At 50.7% G+C, this 17,240-nt stretch overlaps 1 protein-coding gene across 1 annotated transcript in view; it reads right to left on the bottom strand.

The window, feature by feature from the left end:
• Nucleotides 1-6,638: 6,638 nt before the first annotated feature.
• The window catches only part of XPNPEP2 (X-prolyl aminopeptidase 2), a 42,673-nt gene continuing 32,071 nt past the window's right edge, over nucleotides 6,639-17,240 (bottom strand). The window contains exons 15-21 of the mRNA XM_012553241.3: nucleotides 15,690-15,750; nucleotides 11,736-11,805; nucleotides 10,848-10,952; nucleotides 10,064-10,123; nucleotides 8,575-8,651; nucleotides 7,752-7,841; nucleotides 6,639-7,155 (exon numbers count right to left, since the gene is read on the bottom strand). Of these exons, the coding sequence (XP_012408695.1) occupies nucleotides 6,952-7,155; nucleotides 7,752-7,841; nucleotides 8,575-8,651; nucleotides 10,064-10,123; nucleotides 10,848-10,952; nucleotides 11,736-11,805; nucleotides 15,690-15,750 (667 nt within the window). The 3' untranslated portion in view covers nucleotides 6,639-6,951. The remainder of the gene's footprint in view (nucleotides 7,156-7,751; nucleotides 7,842-8,574; nucleotides 8,652-10,063; nucleotides 10,124-10,847; nucleotides 10,953-11,735; nucleotides 11,806-15,689; nucleotides 15,751-17,240) is intronic.

Here is a 17,240-nt window from a genome sequence, read left to right as displayed (position 1 = left end):
GAGGAGCCTGGGATTCTGTGGAGGGAGGATCATTGGAAGGAAATGGGTAATATAATAATAATAATAACATAATTAATATAATATAACATAACATAATACAAATAAATAGAATAACATAAATGGGAAAATAAAGGAGAGCGGACCCAGAGGAGATGGGCAAGCTGTCTTTAAGCATCTGAAAGCCAGTCATGTGAAAGAGGGATTTGCCTCATTTCTGCTTGGCTCCGGAGGGCAGAGCCAGGAAGGATGAGTGGGAACTGAAAAGAGGCAGAGTTAGACTCACTTTCAGGAAAACCTTGCTAATGCTTAGCCCAGTTCCTGGCACATGGTTGGCACTATCGCAAAGCGTAGCATAGCATGATGGCCGCTGGCCACACGTGGAGGAAGTGGTGTTGCCATCCGTAGCAGGTTTTTTTTTAATTAAAGCTTTTTATTTTCAAAACACATGCATAGATAATTTTCAACATTCACCCCTGCAAAACCTTGTGTTCCAATTTTTTTCCCCTCCCTCCTCCCCTAGACGGCAAGTGATCCAATATATGTTAAACATGTGCAATTCTTCTATAAATATTTACACAATTATTTTATTGCTCAAGAAAATCAGATCAAAAAGAAAGAAAAAATGAAAAAGAAAATAAAATTCAAGTAAACAACAACAAAAAGAGTGAGAATGCTATGTTGTGAATCATGCTCAGTTCCCACAGGCCTCTCTCTGGGTGCAGACGGCTCTCTCCATCACAAGATTCTTGAAACTGGCCTGAATCATTTTATTGTTGAAAAGACTCACGTCCATCAGAATTGATCATTGTATAGTCTTGCTGTTGCCGTGTACTCCTGGTTCTGCTCACTTCACGTAGGCCTCGCCAAGCCTCTCTGAAACCCTCCTGCCGATTGTTTCTTATCGAATAATATTCCATAACATTCATATACCACAGTTTATTCAGCCATTCTCCAACTGATGGGCATCCACTCAGTTTCTAGTTTCTTGCCACTGAAAACAGGGCTGCCACAAACTTTTGCACATGTGGGTCCCTTTCCCTCCTTTATCCTCTCTTTGGGACATAGGCCCAGAAGAGACACTGCTGGGTCAAAGGGTATGTACAGTTTGATCATCCTTTGGGCATGGTTCATGGCAGGTTTTGAAGCAGAGGCCGGATGCCTGAATAAAAGGAGGTTTTGGGGCCTCCCTCTTCAGGTACCGGCCTCTCTCCCAGCTCTTATGGCATTCTGGGTCACTTGCACGGAAGCATAACACCTTTTCCTACTTCTTTTCACCTGCCAAGTGAAGGGCAGTCTCTGGGTCTGCCCCCGTGGTCAGGACTTCCTTGGGGCTCAGTCACCCCACCCTAGCCAGCAGAGGGTTCCTGTTTCACACAGAAACAGGGAAGTGAAGAGACCTGGCCCGGCCAGGGGAGCCCCTCCCTCTCCCAGCTGCACCAGGCCAGCCCCCATTAGGGGAGGAAACAGTTGCTGTTACATTTTCTCCATTTCTGACTTGGTTTTTGGCACCAAGTGCCCGGCTTGTGATTTAAGGAAGTGCCTGATGAGTTAATAAAATTCCCGGGGCCCTGCTTGTTGGGGAGGAACGGGCAGCAGCTTTGGGATTTGCTCCATCCCTCCCTACTCCCCCCTCTGCTGAACCTTCCTTGCCTTCCATCTCGGCCCTGGCACCAGAGAATGATGGGACTGGAAGGCACCCTGGATGCCAGTTAGAGTCCAAACTCCTGCTTTTGCAGATGCAGAAATTAAACGGCCGATTCCCAGAATCTTGAAGTTGGAAGGAACTTCCGAGGCCATCTGGTCCGTCTTGGATCTGAGCAGGGAACTCCTACGCTATTCCTGAATCATTTGGCATCTGTAGCATGGTATCTTGGAGAGGCCCTGGATTTGGGGTCGGAGGCCTTGCCACTGTCACTTGTTATATCGGCGTGACTTTAGTCGTTTCAGCTCCAGGCCCCTTCTGTAAAATGAAGTAGTTGAGCCCTTGGGGGTCTCTTGGGTCCCTTCCAGCTCCAGATCCAAAGTCTCTTTGAAGATTTATAACTAGGGGAAGCTAGCCAGCTTGTGAGGCAGCCCATGTCATTTTGGGACAGTCTGAATTATCAGGAAATTCTTTTCCAGATGTGATCCAAACCCGCCTCTCCGCTCCTTCCAACCGTCGCTCCTCGTTCTGTCCTTTGGGGCCAAGCGGGACAAATAGACTTTCCCTCTCTTGCCCCATCATGGCAACGGTGGAGAAAGCCTGTGATTTTGTTGGGGCGGGACTTCCCTCTACCAAGTCTGGAGGTAACCCAGCAATAACTTCTGGCCCCAGAGAGATGTCTGACACCCCCAGAGGTTCTATGAGTGGCCTGTGGGGACCGAACTGATAAGCGCAGAGAAGGGATGTGAAGCTGGAGCTTTCTGATGCCAGATCTAATAGTCTGTCCCTCCTTGGGCACACTAGATGCCACAAGGAGACATCCCAGCAAAGGCGTGTCCAGTGTCTGTGCAGCTGTCCTTCTGTACCACCTTGGGACCTCTCCTGCCCCCTGCCACTATTTGGTAATGAGAAGGCCATGCCAGAATCCCTTTCTTGGAGGCTTTCTGCTCCTCAGAGGCGGGAGTAAGGATGGAAGGCCCCCTCTGTTCTCCAACTTCATTTACTCATCCATGTGCTTTTTCCTGGCCTTGGTAGCACGGAAGCCTCCCGGGGTCAGGGATGGCTTGGGTTTATCTGTGCTCTCTATGCCAAGCATAGCGCCTGACACATAGTAGGCAGTTTTCACATCTTAGCTCACCCTTCCACTCTCAATCTCTCTTTTTCAGGCTAGCCAGAGCCCTGAAACTTTTCTTCTGGGCAGACTCCAACTTGTCGGTGTCTTTCCCGATCTGGGGCCTACACACCCGGGGGAGGACAGCGGGACAGTTATACCCTGTCTGGTGATTGTTCCACTTCTGAGATCTCGGCTTTTTCTGGTTTGGGTTGGGGCTGCCGGGTCACGCTGCTGACTCATATAGAGAGCTTACGAACTTCTGAAACCCCGAAGGTCCGTTGTGTAGACCTGCCGTGGGGCCCACTTCCCCTGTTTTGGCCTCCTTAGGCTGGGTTTTTTGAGTCCGTTCTGAGGACCCGAACCAGGCAACCCTCCTGCTGGGTGACATCGGACAGCCACGTGGCTTCTCCAGCTCCCCCAAGACGGGATTGTTGGTGGATCACAGAATGTCAGTGTCAGAATCTACTTCGGAGGCCGTTTAGTCCCCTTGGCTCTCGTTGGGCCCTCCTAGAGAAGCAGTCCAGAATTAGGGACCAGGTGCACCGTGAACAAAAGCCAGCCCTCCTAGGACCCCTCTATCACATCCAAAATCCAACCAAGTCTAGCCAGCTGGCAAGTGACAGAGGTGATATTCGAACCCAGCTCCTTCCAGCCAGTGTTCTTCCCACGATCCTGTGTTTTTTCTGCTTGATCTTTCCAGCCTTCACTTAAAGACCCCCTGGTTCTAGGGAACCCACTTTCCCCCAGGGGCATTTGGGACAGCTCTCGTGGGTGGGAGGTTTTTCCTAATCTCAAAACGAAATCTGCCTCCAGACTACTTCTACCTCTTGTAGGGTAAGTTCTAGGAAGTTCTGCCTTCCTGGGCATGGTCTCAAGGCGCTTCTACATCCTGGCTCCTTCTCAAATGCCCTCTGGTTGGTTGGGGTCCGTGCGAATTCTGAAGCTTTGGGTGAGAGGTACCCAGTCGAGGGCGGCACGGGGACTACTAGCTCAAGGGATCAGGGAGGGCCTGATGCCAATGGGGCCAGGAGCACAAGTTTTCTTCAGGTTGGCGAACTCAGTTCTGATCCTCAGCGCCAGAATGAGCTTCTGATTCCGGCTCAGCACCCCCGGGCACACCGATACACCCACTTGGGCACCTACCACAAAAGCCACAGGCCCCAGTAAGCAGACTCGAAGGGCTCACGGCTCTCTTTGTCAGAGCCTTCATCAGTGAGCAGTACAGGATATGGGCACAGGTGTGAACTAGGGGAGAGTAAACCCTCCTAGAAAGGGGGGTTTGGAGGAGAGGAGAAGGTTGGAGGCGGGAGTTTTTCTTCTTTTTCTGAGACCGAGTTCCCCTTCCCAGTTTAGCAGGTGTCTTAGGGAGGGCCTGAACCTGAGTGGTTTCTACTCCAAAGAGGACAATCCTGCTGTTTCCAACTAATGAACCAATGGAGAGCTTGTGACCCTCCTTTGAAAGGTTGGATATTTATAGCAGCTCTTTTTGTGGTGGTAAAGAACTGGAAACTGAGGGACGCCCATTGGCTGGAGAGAACAAATTGTGGCGTCTGATTATGATGGAGTGCTCGTGGGCTATGAGAAATGACGAGCAGGATGCTCTCAGAAAAGCCCGGGAAGACTTCCATGAACTGATGCAAAGTGAAATGAAAGAACAGTTATTACAACAATGACAACACGCTAAAGACAAACAACTGGGAAAGACTAGAGCTCTGATTGACCAATGGCCGGCCACGATTCCGGGGGCCTTGTGGTTAAACATGCTGCCTATCTCCAGAGAGACGGGCTCAGCCTGCAGAGTGAAATCTATCTGGGCTGGAGTGGGCGTGGGACATGGCCAAGGTGGGACTTCATTTTGCTTGATTATACGTGTTTGAAATGGGAAAAAAAGTTGTGAGAATGTTGGTTAGTTTTGCTGAAATGTTCTCTTTAAAAAAAAAAAATCTTTGTCATAAGGGATGGCTTAGCAAAGTTCGTAAGCTCTCTATATGAGTCAGCAGCGTGACCCGGCAGCCCCAACCCAAACCAATAAAAAGCCGAGATCTCAGAAGTGGAACCATCACCAGGGAGGGTTCTATTTTCTAAGGTCCCTTTTGGCTCTGACACTTGTGTTCTACGCTTCATCCTAGCCCTGAAATTCCATGTTCTGAGGCCTCTCCCAGCTCAGCCATTCTCTTTTCTCAACTCCTTCCAAGTCCCAGCATTCTCTGGTCTAGGGTCTTTCCCATCTCTGGTGTTCTTAGTTCTTTGACATTTTTTTTTCTTTTTTTGCTGAGGCAATTGGGGTTCAGTGACTTGCCCAGGGTCACACAGCTAGGGCGTGTTAAGTGTTTCAGGTCAGATTTGAACTCAGGTGCTCCTGACTTCAGGGCTAGGGCTCTATCCACTGTACCACCCAGCTGCCCCAGGTGTTCTTAGTTCTAAGCTACCTTCAGCTCTGCAGTTCTCTGGTCATATTCCCACACATCGTAGAACTCCCCGGCCTCTTCTCTGCTCCACCACTCCTTTCTCCTCCCCCTCCGCGGCTTCCCCCCAGCCTCATTTCCCCTTCAGACTCCTCTCCCCAACCTTAAACGGTTCCTGGGTTGCAATTAGCTCCCGGGAGAGGCAAAGGTCAGGGCTGGGGAGGGAGCCACGCGGCACCTGGGAAAGCTGAAGAGGGCCTGGGAGCTGGGGCCAGAAACCCCAGTAGGAGATGAGCGCTGCTCTGAGCTGGACCCAGACCATTCTCCTCTCCTTCCTGCTGTGCTGGGAAATGGGGAGGAGCCCTCCAGCTACCAAAGACTGAGGCAGCCTTCGCTGGGAGCCCAAAGGCTTACAAATCAGCTGAGGAAGAAGCAGCTGAGGTCAGAGGAAACCGGTGTGGGCAGCTAGTGGCTATAGTAGATTAGTCTCTGGGCCAACCGTCTCCCCCCAAGGGCCCAAGATTAGATTTTTAGAATCTGTATTTAGATCCTAAATCCGGAGCTGGAAGGGTCTCCAGAAGCCATCTTGTCCAATCCTCTCATTTTTTAAAAAAATAATTATTTTTTTTCTGAGGCTAGTTGGGGTTAAGTGACTTGCCCAGAGTCACAGAGCCAGGAAGTGTTAAGTGTCTGAGACCAGATGTGAACTCAGGTCCTCCTGATTTCAGGGCTGGTGCTCTACCAACTGCACCACCTAGCTGCCCCCAACCCCCTCATTTTGAGAAAACCCGGGGAGGAGAACTGACCTATCCAAAGTCACATAGGTTAGTAAGTCTCAGAGGCAGCTCACCCGGCTCCAGAACTAGCGGGTATCCTATCATACCACCATGTGTACAAATAGTGAGGAATCGGAAGGAAAGGGGGTACGTGTTGGCCGAGGACCGTCTAAGGAAACTGTGGTGAACAAATGCCATGTGATTGCGCCGGAAGAGACGCTAAATGTATGGAATTCAGAGACACTTGGGACTTGTCTGAGCTGATGCTGAAGCAGGGAGCGAGCAGAAGCCAGAAAACAGTTGGCAGGCTGCCCATGATAGCGGAAAGGTGGACAACGATGGCGAACTCTGGAAGCGGTCGATGCAGCGGGCTCCGGACCGGTAAGGCTTGTGGTGCAATGTGCTTCCTGGCTCTTGGCAGAGAGCCGGCCCACTACTGGCGTGGAACGAATGGGGTAGACTTGGGCACCCGTGGCTAACACTTGATTTGTTTTGCATAAATTGTTATGAGGGAGGGTTTGGGGGAGGGGAGACCATAGGAGCATAGATTTGGAACCAGGAGGAGATCATTGAGGTCATCTAGTTCAACCTTCAGATGATTTCACAAAACTGAGACCCAGAGAGGTTGTGACAGACTTAAGGTCTCCTAGTAGAGCCGGCATTTGAATCCAAGCCCTTTGACCCCAGACAAAGACCTCTGACTCTTTCATTGAAAAACGAGAGAATATGTTTCTTAAAAATCTTTTTTTAAAGTAAACTTTAAAGTAGACTCCTGGCCCAGAGGCCTTGACTACTGGGAACTGTCTGGATTCCCTTGGGCAGGACTCCTGGCCCGGGATCAGGGGCAGCAAGTCCAGGATGGGAAGGCCTTGGACTTAGTTGGGGAGAGAGAGGGGAAACATGTTTCATTCCGAAAGTTTCTTCCCTGAAAGGTGCAAATTTAAGATTTGGAGACAGTGGCCTTGAACTTTCAGCCTCGGGCAGGGATGAGGGGAGCCCCAGGAGGTCTCCTCACTATAGGTTCTGGCCCAGGGCCAGCACCAGGGTGGCTGCCGCCAGGATGGTCAGCGACGCAGGCTGGTGGGCCCGACTGGAGCTGTGGCCCAGGGGCTCCGTGTTCTTCAGGAGCCACTGGTACTCTTCCTCCAGCTTCCGTTTCTGTAGCTCGGGACCGATTTTCTCCTGGATTGTCTTATGGTATTGGTTCAGGTACTCGAGCTGTCAAGGAAAAGGCAGAGTGGCTCGAGCCAGGGTGTTCAAAGTCAAATGTCACGAGGGGGAGGGGAGGAAGCCTCCACCAGGCCTCTCCTGCTGTCCTCTCGGCTCGTGGGCCCGCCATTGGGCCACGTTACTGAGTTATTGAGTGGGCCCCGGAACCATCCTTCTACCCACGTTCAAGCAACCTGGGCGTTTTCCCAAAGGCCTCTTTGAGATGGTATTTCCTCCTCCCCAACAGGTAAGCCCGCAGTGACTTCCGCTGACCGTGGCACCCCAGGATCCTGGGCTCTGAGCTAAAGGGGGTGTTGGAGGCCAGCTAATCCAAGTGCCTTTTACAAAAGAGGCAAATGAGGTCCCAGGAGTGGAAGGGCCTTGCCCGGGCCTACGCAGATAGTATATGTATGGCCCAAGGGGGAACTGAAGCTACTCCCTCTACTTCCCAAACCAGTGCTCTAGAGAGGACAAGGGGCCCGACTAAGCTCACCTACCAGGCAGAACTCAAACCCAGGTCCGGCCCAGCCCCCTGTGACCCTCACTGCCTGTGGGGAGGTCGGTCCTGGACAAAGGGTCCGAGGCCTCCAGGATGGGGCTTTTACCTGTTCAGGCAGTAGCAGGTGAGTATCGATGAGGTTCCGGCTGTAGGGTACCAGGGACACCACCTCGAAGGTCAGGTAGGACGTGCCGTACTGGGGGACAGAAGAGAAGGCAGGAGAGTAAGGAGGTAAAAGCCAAAGTTAGGTGAGGGCTAGCAAGGCCTCTGCCCAAAGCAACCCCAGGACTCATATATGTGTGTGTGTGTGTGTGTGTGTGTGTGTGTGTACGTGTTAGGAAATGCCATTAGTTCATGGACCTTCTGGCCATTTAGTTCCCTACCACCAATTTATAGTAACAGCAAACATGGAAACAACAACATATTAGATTTCATAAAAGGTTTTCCCCATGAGGTAATGAGTGCAAATTCTCATTATGCCCATTTCACAGATGAAGAAACAGTCTTAGAGAAGGACAGTGATTTGCCCTCTATTAAGTATCTGAGGAGGGCCTTCTGATGCTCAATCCAATACATTTTCAGAATAACAGGCTGTCATTCATAGCTCTCCAAATTTTAGTGCCTCCTTACTGCCACCCCCAAAGAGCTTCTTCCTTCCTTCCTTCCTTCCTTCCTTCCTTCCTTCCTTCCTTCCTTCCTTCCTTCCTTCCTTCCTTCCTTCCTTCCTTCCTTCCTTCCTTCCTTCCCTCCTTCCTTCCTTCCTTCCCTCCCTCTTTCCCTCCCTCCCTTCCCTCCCTTCCTTCCTTCTTCCCCGTCTTCCTTCCTTCCTCCCCGTCTTCCTTCCTTCCTTCTCTCCCCGCCCACCCACTTGGTCCATGACCATCCCTTCACTTGGCTGTATTCTTGGCACAGCCCCAGTGCTAAGTTACCTTGGTCTTAGCTTCCACCACCAGGGCCACGTCTTCAAGGCGGATCCCAAATGCTCCATCCTGGTAGTAACCGGGTTCTGGAAGCAGAGAAATCATGGGATCATGCAGGGTAGTGGGGTTTAGGGAAGAGAGGGAGGGAGAGGCCTGAGATGCTATGGGCTTGGCCTGGCCCTCTGGCCCTAAGAATGCCACCCTAGCGTGACAGGCTCCCAATTTTAGAGATTTTCTTGCTCTTGCCTTCATTGATTTTTTTGAGTGCAGGAAAGATGTATTTTACATTTCTTGCAAGAATGGGTGTCTAGGTGAGCAGATACACCTTTGAAACTCTAAAGGCAGCATTTTATTTCCTATCTTGAGTCCCTCACCTCCCTCGTCGTTTGGATATTGCAGAAATTATGGGACATGATCTCCACCGCCACATGATCTCCCTACCCTAAAAGGAGCTTCCATTTTTTTTTTTTTTTGCTGAGGCAATTGGGGTTAAGTGACTTGCCCAGGGTCACCCAGCTAGTAAGTGTCAAGTGTCTGAGGCCAGATTTGAACTCAGGTCCTCCTGATTTCTGGGTTGGCGCTTTATCCACTGTACCACCTGGCTGCCCCAGAGCTTTTTATTTTCAAAACATATGCAAGGATAATTTTTCACCATTGACCCTTGCAAAACCTTGTGTTCTAATTTCCCCACCTTCTCCCCCTAGATGGCAAATAATCCAATATATGTTAAATCCTCCATTATTTTTAAAAGAATAAACTGAGACTCAGAGAGGACATGAAGTGAGTAGCTTATGTTTAAACCCAGCTCTTCTCTTTCCAAGTCCGTTCTCTCTCCTCTATGCTCAGAGGGAAAACTAAGGCTGTACCACTTGAGCTTTGTCCCAAGGCCCAGACTACCTGCCACCATGTAGAAGGGTCCGGGTTTAACCCCGGCGCCCTCCCTCAGCGGCTAAGAAGTTGGTATACTAGCCAACGCCCCTCCCGTTGTTGGTCTGTATAGTCAAAGCCATGGTTTTTCCAGTCGGTTTTTCCACGGCTGCGAGAGCTGGACTTCAAACCGAACGCCACAGAATCGATGCTATAAAATTGTGGTGCCGGAGAAGACTTCTGAGAGTCCCTCGGACAGCAAGGAGGTCAAATCAGTCGATACTTAAAAGAATTAATTGAGGCTATTCACTGGAAGGTTGAATACTGAAGCCGAAGCTTAGTGTGCCAACATGACTGAAACAGTACCATCAACCGCTGCTCCTGCCGCTAAGAAGCCCTGATAGTAAGAAATTCCCCTCCTACTCAACTGATTTTGTCTTAATTACTCATATTATTGTCACATAATGAATTACAAAGTTGATTAGAAGGGTGTTTCTTGCTGCTTGCCCCGGGGCCCAACTGGCTCATTATAATTCTGCCTACCACACTAGGGGAAGGCCAATTCTCTGGGCTCTACCCAGCGGAGGAGACTTGTCCCATAGGCCACCGTTGGGGGAGCTGGGGGCCTTACCTATGGATGTGAACATGCCTTTGGTCATAGCGATGTTATTGGATTGGAATCCCACGGGCCCTGGAGGGGAAGAGAGAATGTTACCAGACTAGCTTTGTGGGCCCAGAGCATTGTGGGAGGGAGGCTCAGCGCTGGGAATGGCGGCTCAGAGAGGGCTGGTGATGGAGGGTGGAGGCGGGGTTCTCAGTGAAGGGGGGGGGGGGGGGGGGGGGGAGGGGGGGGGGGGGGGGGGACAAGTAGAGGAGGGGAACAGTGTTAGAAATGATGGCCTAGCAAGAGGGTTAGGGGCTTGGTGAGGGCAACAAGAGTTTACTGAAGAAATAAACTCAGTCTAGTTGAAGGGCATGGGGTTCCACATTAGCCTAGGCCATGAGAGTGGCAGCTCAGGGTCAGGATTGGGGGCCGAGTGACGCAGATGGAGGCGTCTGGTAGCCTGAGACCTGGAGAGATTTCTCAATAAATTATAGCATTTTGAAGCCGGAAGGTCACTCACTCCCATGCTGCCCTGGACCCCCGGGGATTCCTAGCACAAATGGGGCTGGGAGTGAGTGAGGCGGGCAGATAGGGCCCTGCCTGGTTCCTGGCCAGACTAGGTGCGAGGAAGGTTGGGCGTGTGGTACTGGGGGATTGATGGGGAGCAGCAAAGCACAGGCTCATAGTTCTAGAGCAGAAAGGGGCTCTCGTTTTGCAGATGAGGAAAGTGAGTTGCCCAAGATCACAGGGCTAGGGAACGCTGATCTAGCACTCAGAGCCCCTCCTCCCAGGTGCCCGCCAGGTCACCTACATTCATGCACGGAGAGGAAGTTGCCAATGCCGTGACCCGTGCCATGCCCATAATTGAGACCAGCTTTCCACAGGGCTCTTCGAGCAAAGGCCTCTACCACTCTCCCTGGAAAAGAAGAAAACAAACGGTACTGAGTTAGGGACACCTAGGTGTGGCTGGGGCCCGTTGCTGCCTTGGTTCAAGGCCCACCTTTGAGCTGGTTTGGACTTATCAGAGAGGAGCAAACTAAAGCTGGGGCCGGAAGCACCGAGGATGGCGGTGCTGTTGGGGAAAGGGCAAGGGGACAGTGGGCAGTGAAGCCTGGCATTCGAGGGTTGCCCCGGTTAGCTCTTTCTGGGCCTCTTCCCCCTTCCTTGCCCTTGCTCCGGCAACGCTGACTTGTACCCCGGCCCCTCTACCCGCCCCTAGCCTTCTGCTGCCCTCGCTCAGGCTCAGGCCCTCCCTCCTCTCCCAGGCCTCCTACCTCGCCTGACCTCCCAGCTCCCTCTAGGAAGGACTGCTCCCACCCACAGATTGGCTCTCCTTCCTCTGCCTTTCAGAACAATCTAGCACTTATTAAAAAGTGTTATTTTCTATCATCTTCTCATTACTCATGGGCTCCCAGATCGAGAGCTGGCGGCAGCTTCACAGGTCATCTAGCTCACCGCTCGTTATTTCACAGAGGGGGAGGTCGGGGAGGGGAAGGTCATCCAGGGGACAAGTGACAGAGCCTGGCCTTGAGCCCGGCCAGAGGTGGTTGAATTTGGGGTCCCAATTTTGGGCCCGGATGGCTTTCAAGTGTCAGGTGATGGGACAGCAGGGAGCCCGAAGGTGGGTGCCCGGTAGATGGCACATCACAGTCTCTGATCTCGACTGTCCTGAGATCGAATCCGTGTGTCCGAGACCCACCTGATGTGGACGTGGGGAAGACAAGTCTAGACAGGTCGATGTTTCCCATCAGCACCCTGGTGTAGGCTTCCTAGAAGGGGATAGGACCCAAAAGCATACGGGAGATCAGTGGCAGAAGCGGGACAGCGGGCCCTTGGAGTTGGGGGGCCCGCGATAGCAACAAGGTGACAGCACACACTCGTGGGGAAAGAGGAGACCACTGGAAGTGGGAAGGCCCTTACGCATCGTTGAGCCCAACCTTCTCATTTAACAGCAGAGGAAATTGAGTCCCAGAAAGAGAAAAGAATCTGCCCAGAGTCATACAGCTAGTGAGTGCCAGATTTCAAGATTTGAACCCAGGTGTCCTGAATTCCAGCAAATATTCTCTTCACAATACTGTATACATCCTCCCAGATCTGCCGTTAGCTAAATATGAGAACATGGATGGGCACTTTAGCCTCTCTGGCCTCAGTTTCCTCCTCTGTTAAAACATTCGCATGACCCTAGGCGAGAAACACCAGTTGCTCACGAGAGCAGTAAGAACTCCATTCTGGGAGTCCAGAGTCCTTGCTCAGCCCAATAACTTGTTCTGTGACTGTGAGCCTCAGTTTCCTCATCTGTAAGAGGAGGGAGTCAGACTAATCCCCTTTTTTCCTCATTACTAAAGCTTTTTCTTTTCAAAATACATGCATGGATAATGTGACCACATTGACCCTTGCATAGTCTTGTGTTTCCCCTAACTGGCAAGCAATCCACTATATGTTATACGTGTTAAAATATGGGTTAAATCCGATATGTGTAAACATATTTATATAATTCTCTTGCCGCACGAGAAAGATCAGATCAAAAAGGAAAGAAAATGAATAAAAAAAGAATGCAAGCGAACGACAACAAAGAGTGAGAATGTTATGTTGTGATCCCCACTCAGTTCCCACAGTCCTTTCTCTGGGTTAGACTAGATAATCTCTAAAGAAGGGTCCTTGCAGCTAGGGCAGGTCCCTCCCCCGCTCTGGGTCTCAATTTCCTCATCTGTAAGATGGGGAGATTAGGCTAAGGCTCCCAAGGTCCCTTCCAACTCTTGAGCCATACCTATACTCCAAGGCACTATGTCTTCTCCAGATAGAATGGGGCCTTGAATGACAGACTGAGAAGTTAGGATGTGCTCTGATAGGCTGTGATTTCAACATCTCTCCATGTTTGTCAGGTCTGATGGAAGGCTGGTGACTCTGGGTCCCCGGACAACAGGACGAGATCTGTGTGGTCTTTTTTAGGCACCCCCTAACAGATGTTACCAGAGAGGGCTTTGTGGGAGATAATTTTAAATGAGGGTGATGGCAATGGTTGGGTCTCGCCTCTGCCACTGAGATGCTAATGTCCTCAATCAGGCCTTGACCCAGAGTCAGAGGGTCATCGCCATTTATTCTTGTGATAGGGACTTCCATAGAAGGCCCCTCTTATATCCCTTCTCTGCACAGCCCAGCAGATCCCAGCTCCTCATCTGGCATTCAGAGCTGGCTCCCCCACATGGATCCAATATGAGCTCCCACAGCTCCCCTATATGACCCCCACGGCTCTCCTGTGTGAACCCCCCATGGCTCTTGACCCCTCACCGCTCCCCTATGTGACCCCCCATGGCTCTCCTACATGACCCCCCACGGCTCCTGACCCCCCACGGCTCCCCTATGTGACCCCCACAGCTCCCCTCCATGACCCCCCAGGCTCCCCTATGTGACCCCTCTCTTGTCTCCATATGGTTTCCTGACTCTTTTCAGCCCCTGCCTCTTAAGCTTATATCATTCCTGGCCCCTGGAGTCTCTCATTCTCTCATCCTTCCATGCCTGACTCACTTATTTTCCAAATTGCAGATCATAATTTCCAAATGAGAAAGCTCCACTACCTCCAGGAAGATTTTCAGTAGCCCTACAGTTCACAGGCTGTCCTCTCCATAGTCCCGGAGAACGGAAGATTCCGGACCACCAAGCCGTGTGGCCGAGCTCTGGCTGTTTTGGTTCAACGGCTCATCTGGAGCCGGAAGGGACCTCGGAGACCGTTTAGTACAACCTCTGGGAAACTGAGGTCCGGGGAGGGGCAGGGCCCAAGGTCATATACTGAGGCAGGCTCAGCTGTAGGATTAGAACCCAGCTCCTCTGACTCCAGAAGCACAGTACCTCCTTGTGAAGGATGAGGCAGAATCAATAGCCAAAGTTGGACAAGTAGTGGGGTGGCTGTATGTGTGTGGGGGTATGATATGCGCACATTGTGGGTGTATATAATACATGTGTGTACATGCATGTAATATGTATCCACACCTATATATTACATGTATGTTTATAAGTGAGTGCTATGTACGCCGTGCATGTATAGGCGTATATAGACATGTGATATATGCTCATATATGTCCATATGTGTATGTATATAAACATGATGTATACATGCATATATGTACAGGGATTTGACTGTGGTGTATGTATACATGTGTTCGTGCATTGTGTGTGTGTGTATGCATGTATACATGCGGTATATGTTGTGTGCATGTAGGGTGACCTGAAGCTTTACTTGATTTCCACACTTTGACTAGCCTATGAGCTACCACCATATGTCTACACTCGACCAGGAGGAGCAAGTGCTCAGGACACAGGGCATGGGTGGGGTGGGGCTGGAATGGCTGGGGTCTAAAAGCTTGATCTTAGGTCGCCCATCGGGCTCTAGTTAAATCACATGATTAAGAGGTTTCCTCAAGCTCACGTGTTTTATGTAGAGGAGTGCCAGCCAGGGGGATTGTGGGTGGTGATCACCCCATCAACTGCATAAAGAGTAGACGACAGCCATTTGAGCAGCCATGTTGGCCACAGAATGCGGAAGGCTTTCCGGGGTACACCGAGGTGCCATGGGAACCTACTGATTCTCTGGCGACTGTGTGGGAGATGGGATGGAGAGGGGGGTGGAGCCTGAGACAGGTAGCATGTTATTACGGTGGCCCAGGGGAGGAACGATGAGGGGTTGGACCGGGGGAGCGGGCTGTGTGAGCGTGGAGAAGGGGACGGACACAAGAGACGCACAGAGGTTGAACCCACTCGATCTAGAAGATGATAGGAAGTAGGTTTCCAGCCTAGGTAATTGGAGGGGAGGGCGGTGCCTTGGACAGAAGATGGGAAGTCTAGAAGAAGGACGGGCTTAGGGAAGAAGATGCTTTGGGCACCCTACCTTTGAGATGTCAATACTACATCCAAGTAGAGCTGTCTAGCGGGCAGGAGGTGATGTGGAAACGAATGTGAGAGGTGAGATATGGACTTATCTGCAGAGAGCTGAGCAGGGGATGGAGAAGGAAAAGAGAAGGGGGCCCAAGGAAGAGCTTTTTTGGGTGCAATCCTTAACAGACGGGAGATGATGGGGGACAGAACGGCAGAAGGAACAGTGACAGAAATAGGAGGAACACCAGGAGTTTGGCTTGCGAAGAAGAGATGGAGAGTTACACACCTCCTGATGGACTAGTCATGGCATCATCAGGCCCAACGAGACACACGTTTTAGGACCTGGCCGATATGAGACTATTTTATATGATTGTGTATTTGTTGCAAGGACTTTTTTTCCCCCCTGAGGCAATTGGGGTTAAGTGACTTGCTCAGGGTCACACAGCTAGGAAGTGTTAAGTGTCTGAGGTCAGATTTGAACTCGGGTCCTCCTGACTTCAGGGTTGGTGGCAAGGACTTTTCCCCAGTGAATGGGAGGTAGAAAGGAGAGAAAATTAATGTTTGGTTGAAATATATTCATGAAAAAAAAAGGAGGGGGAAGGAAGAAGGGAGGGAGAGAATGAGGCTAGGATAAAAGGGGTAAGGTCCCAGAGGGGCTGGAATGAGATAAAAAGCCCAAATGGAGTTTTCATTCTCCCCGCTCCGGGAGCATCAGGCTCCAAAGCTGGGAGCAGAAAGTCTTTGTAGGGGGAAAGGGGCCAAAATGCTCTGATCTGCTTTGTACCTTTTGGAAAGAAGAAGGGATCCCCCAGTGGACTGTCCTGGTGATGTCCGTTGTTCCATCCCTGCAGGAAAAAGAAAAACCTGGTCACATCCGAACCTGAGTTTGGTGGCGCTGGGAAGCCATGCAGGGGAAGGAGAGAGGTCTGGTCCTGGACCTCTGTTGCCTAGAGGGGCTTGATCCGCCTCCCTTGGCAAAAAAGGGGGGCTACATGGGGAGAGAGCCGAAAGATCAAGATAAACCACCATAACGTATAACCTTACATTTGTCCAGAGGCAGAGTCTTGCTTGCTTGATATAATGTATAGGAAGAGGAACTGGGGCTGGATTTGTGATATTCCTGGGTGAAGAAATCACCTCTAGCAATGCAGGTTGGCACCTCGGCAATTTACACTCTTTTTTGTTGTTGTTTTGCTGAGGCAGTTGGGGTTAAGTGACTTGCCCAGGGTCACACAGCTAGGAAGTATTGTCGGAGGCTGTATTTGAACTCGGGTCCTCCTGACTTCAGGGTGGTACTTATCTACTCTAGCATCATCTAGCTGTCCCCCTTTTTTGGTGTTAGTTTTATTTTTGTTTGCAATTTATACACTTAAAAAATTGGGGGCGGTTAGATGCCACAGTGGATAGAACACAGGACTTGGGTTCAAATCTGGCCTCAGACACTTAACACTTCTCAGCTGTGTGACCTTGGACAAGCCAATTGTGTTAATCCCAATTGCGTCAAAAAACACAACAAAACAAATAAAGAATTGGACTGAGAAGTGCACTGTCTCATGCAGGGCCAGATAACCAGGACGTGCTCCAGAATCACTGGATGTAAGATGAATTGTAATTTGAATCCTGTTTGAGAATCAATAAAGTCATTGAATGTCAAAGTTGGAAGGCCCCTTGGGAACATAAAGTGTCAGACCTGGAAGGACCTTAGAGATCATTTAGCCCCATACCTTATGATTTTACAGAAGAGGAAACTGAGGCCTGGAAAAATCAAATGACTGGTTCAAGTTACACAGCTGGTAAGTGGAAGAGCTGGATTTCCTGATTTCCAGTCCACTGGCGTGGACTAACTCGACTTGATTTGTAGCTATAGACAAAGGTCATCAAGACAAATTCCTCAGTTCTGGGAACTCTCCCTGCCTCATTCCCCCCTCGAGGAGTTTAGGAATCCTGGCTTCCCAGGAATCAGGTCATTGCGGGGGGAGGGGGGGCTCTCATTCTGACAAAGGCAAGAAGAGGAAGAAAGATGAACGTGAACTAATTCAGCCTCTCCCTGAATTGAGTAAGTCTGAAACTCCAAGCGGCTCCCCCTCTACTCATCACTCCCACAGCTTCCCTTCCCTTTTACTAGGACGCTTTCCAAGGTTTCGACACCCATTGATGGATGAACATGGTTGATTCATCTCTCTGGGGCCACATCGTGCTCTTGCTTGTGTGCTCTGCTTAGGGGCCACCTCCTCCACGGAGCTCACCCCGAGGAACCCGGCGACCAACGTTCGTTTGCTTCTCACATTTCCTTGAGCTCTCCTTGGCCTCGAACACGCTCGCTCCCCCCGCCTTC

This window comes from Sarcophilus harrisii, chromosome X (genome assembly GCF_902635505.1).
Source record: "Sarcophilus harrisii chromosome X, mSarHar1.11, whole genome shotgun sequence".
In the NCBI taxonomy this organism is placed as follows: domain Eukaryota; kingdom Metazoa; phylum Chordata; class Mammalia; order Dasyuromorphia; family Dasyuridae; genus Sarcophilus; species Sarcophilus harrisii.
Note: the sequence above shows the minus strand (reverse complement) of the source record. Positions and strands in the feature narration are given on the sequence as shown.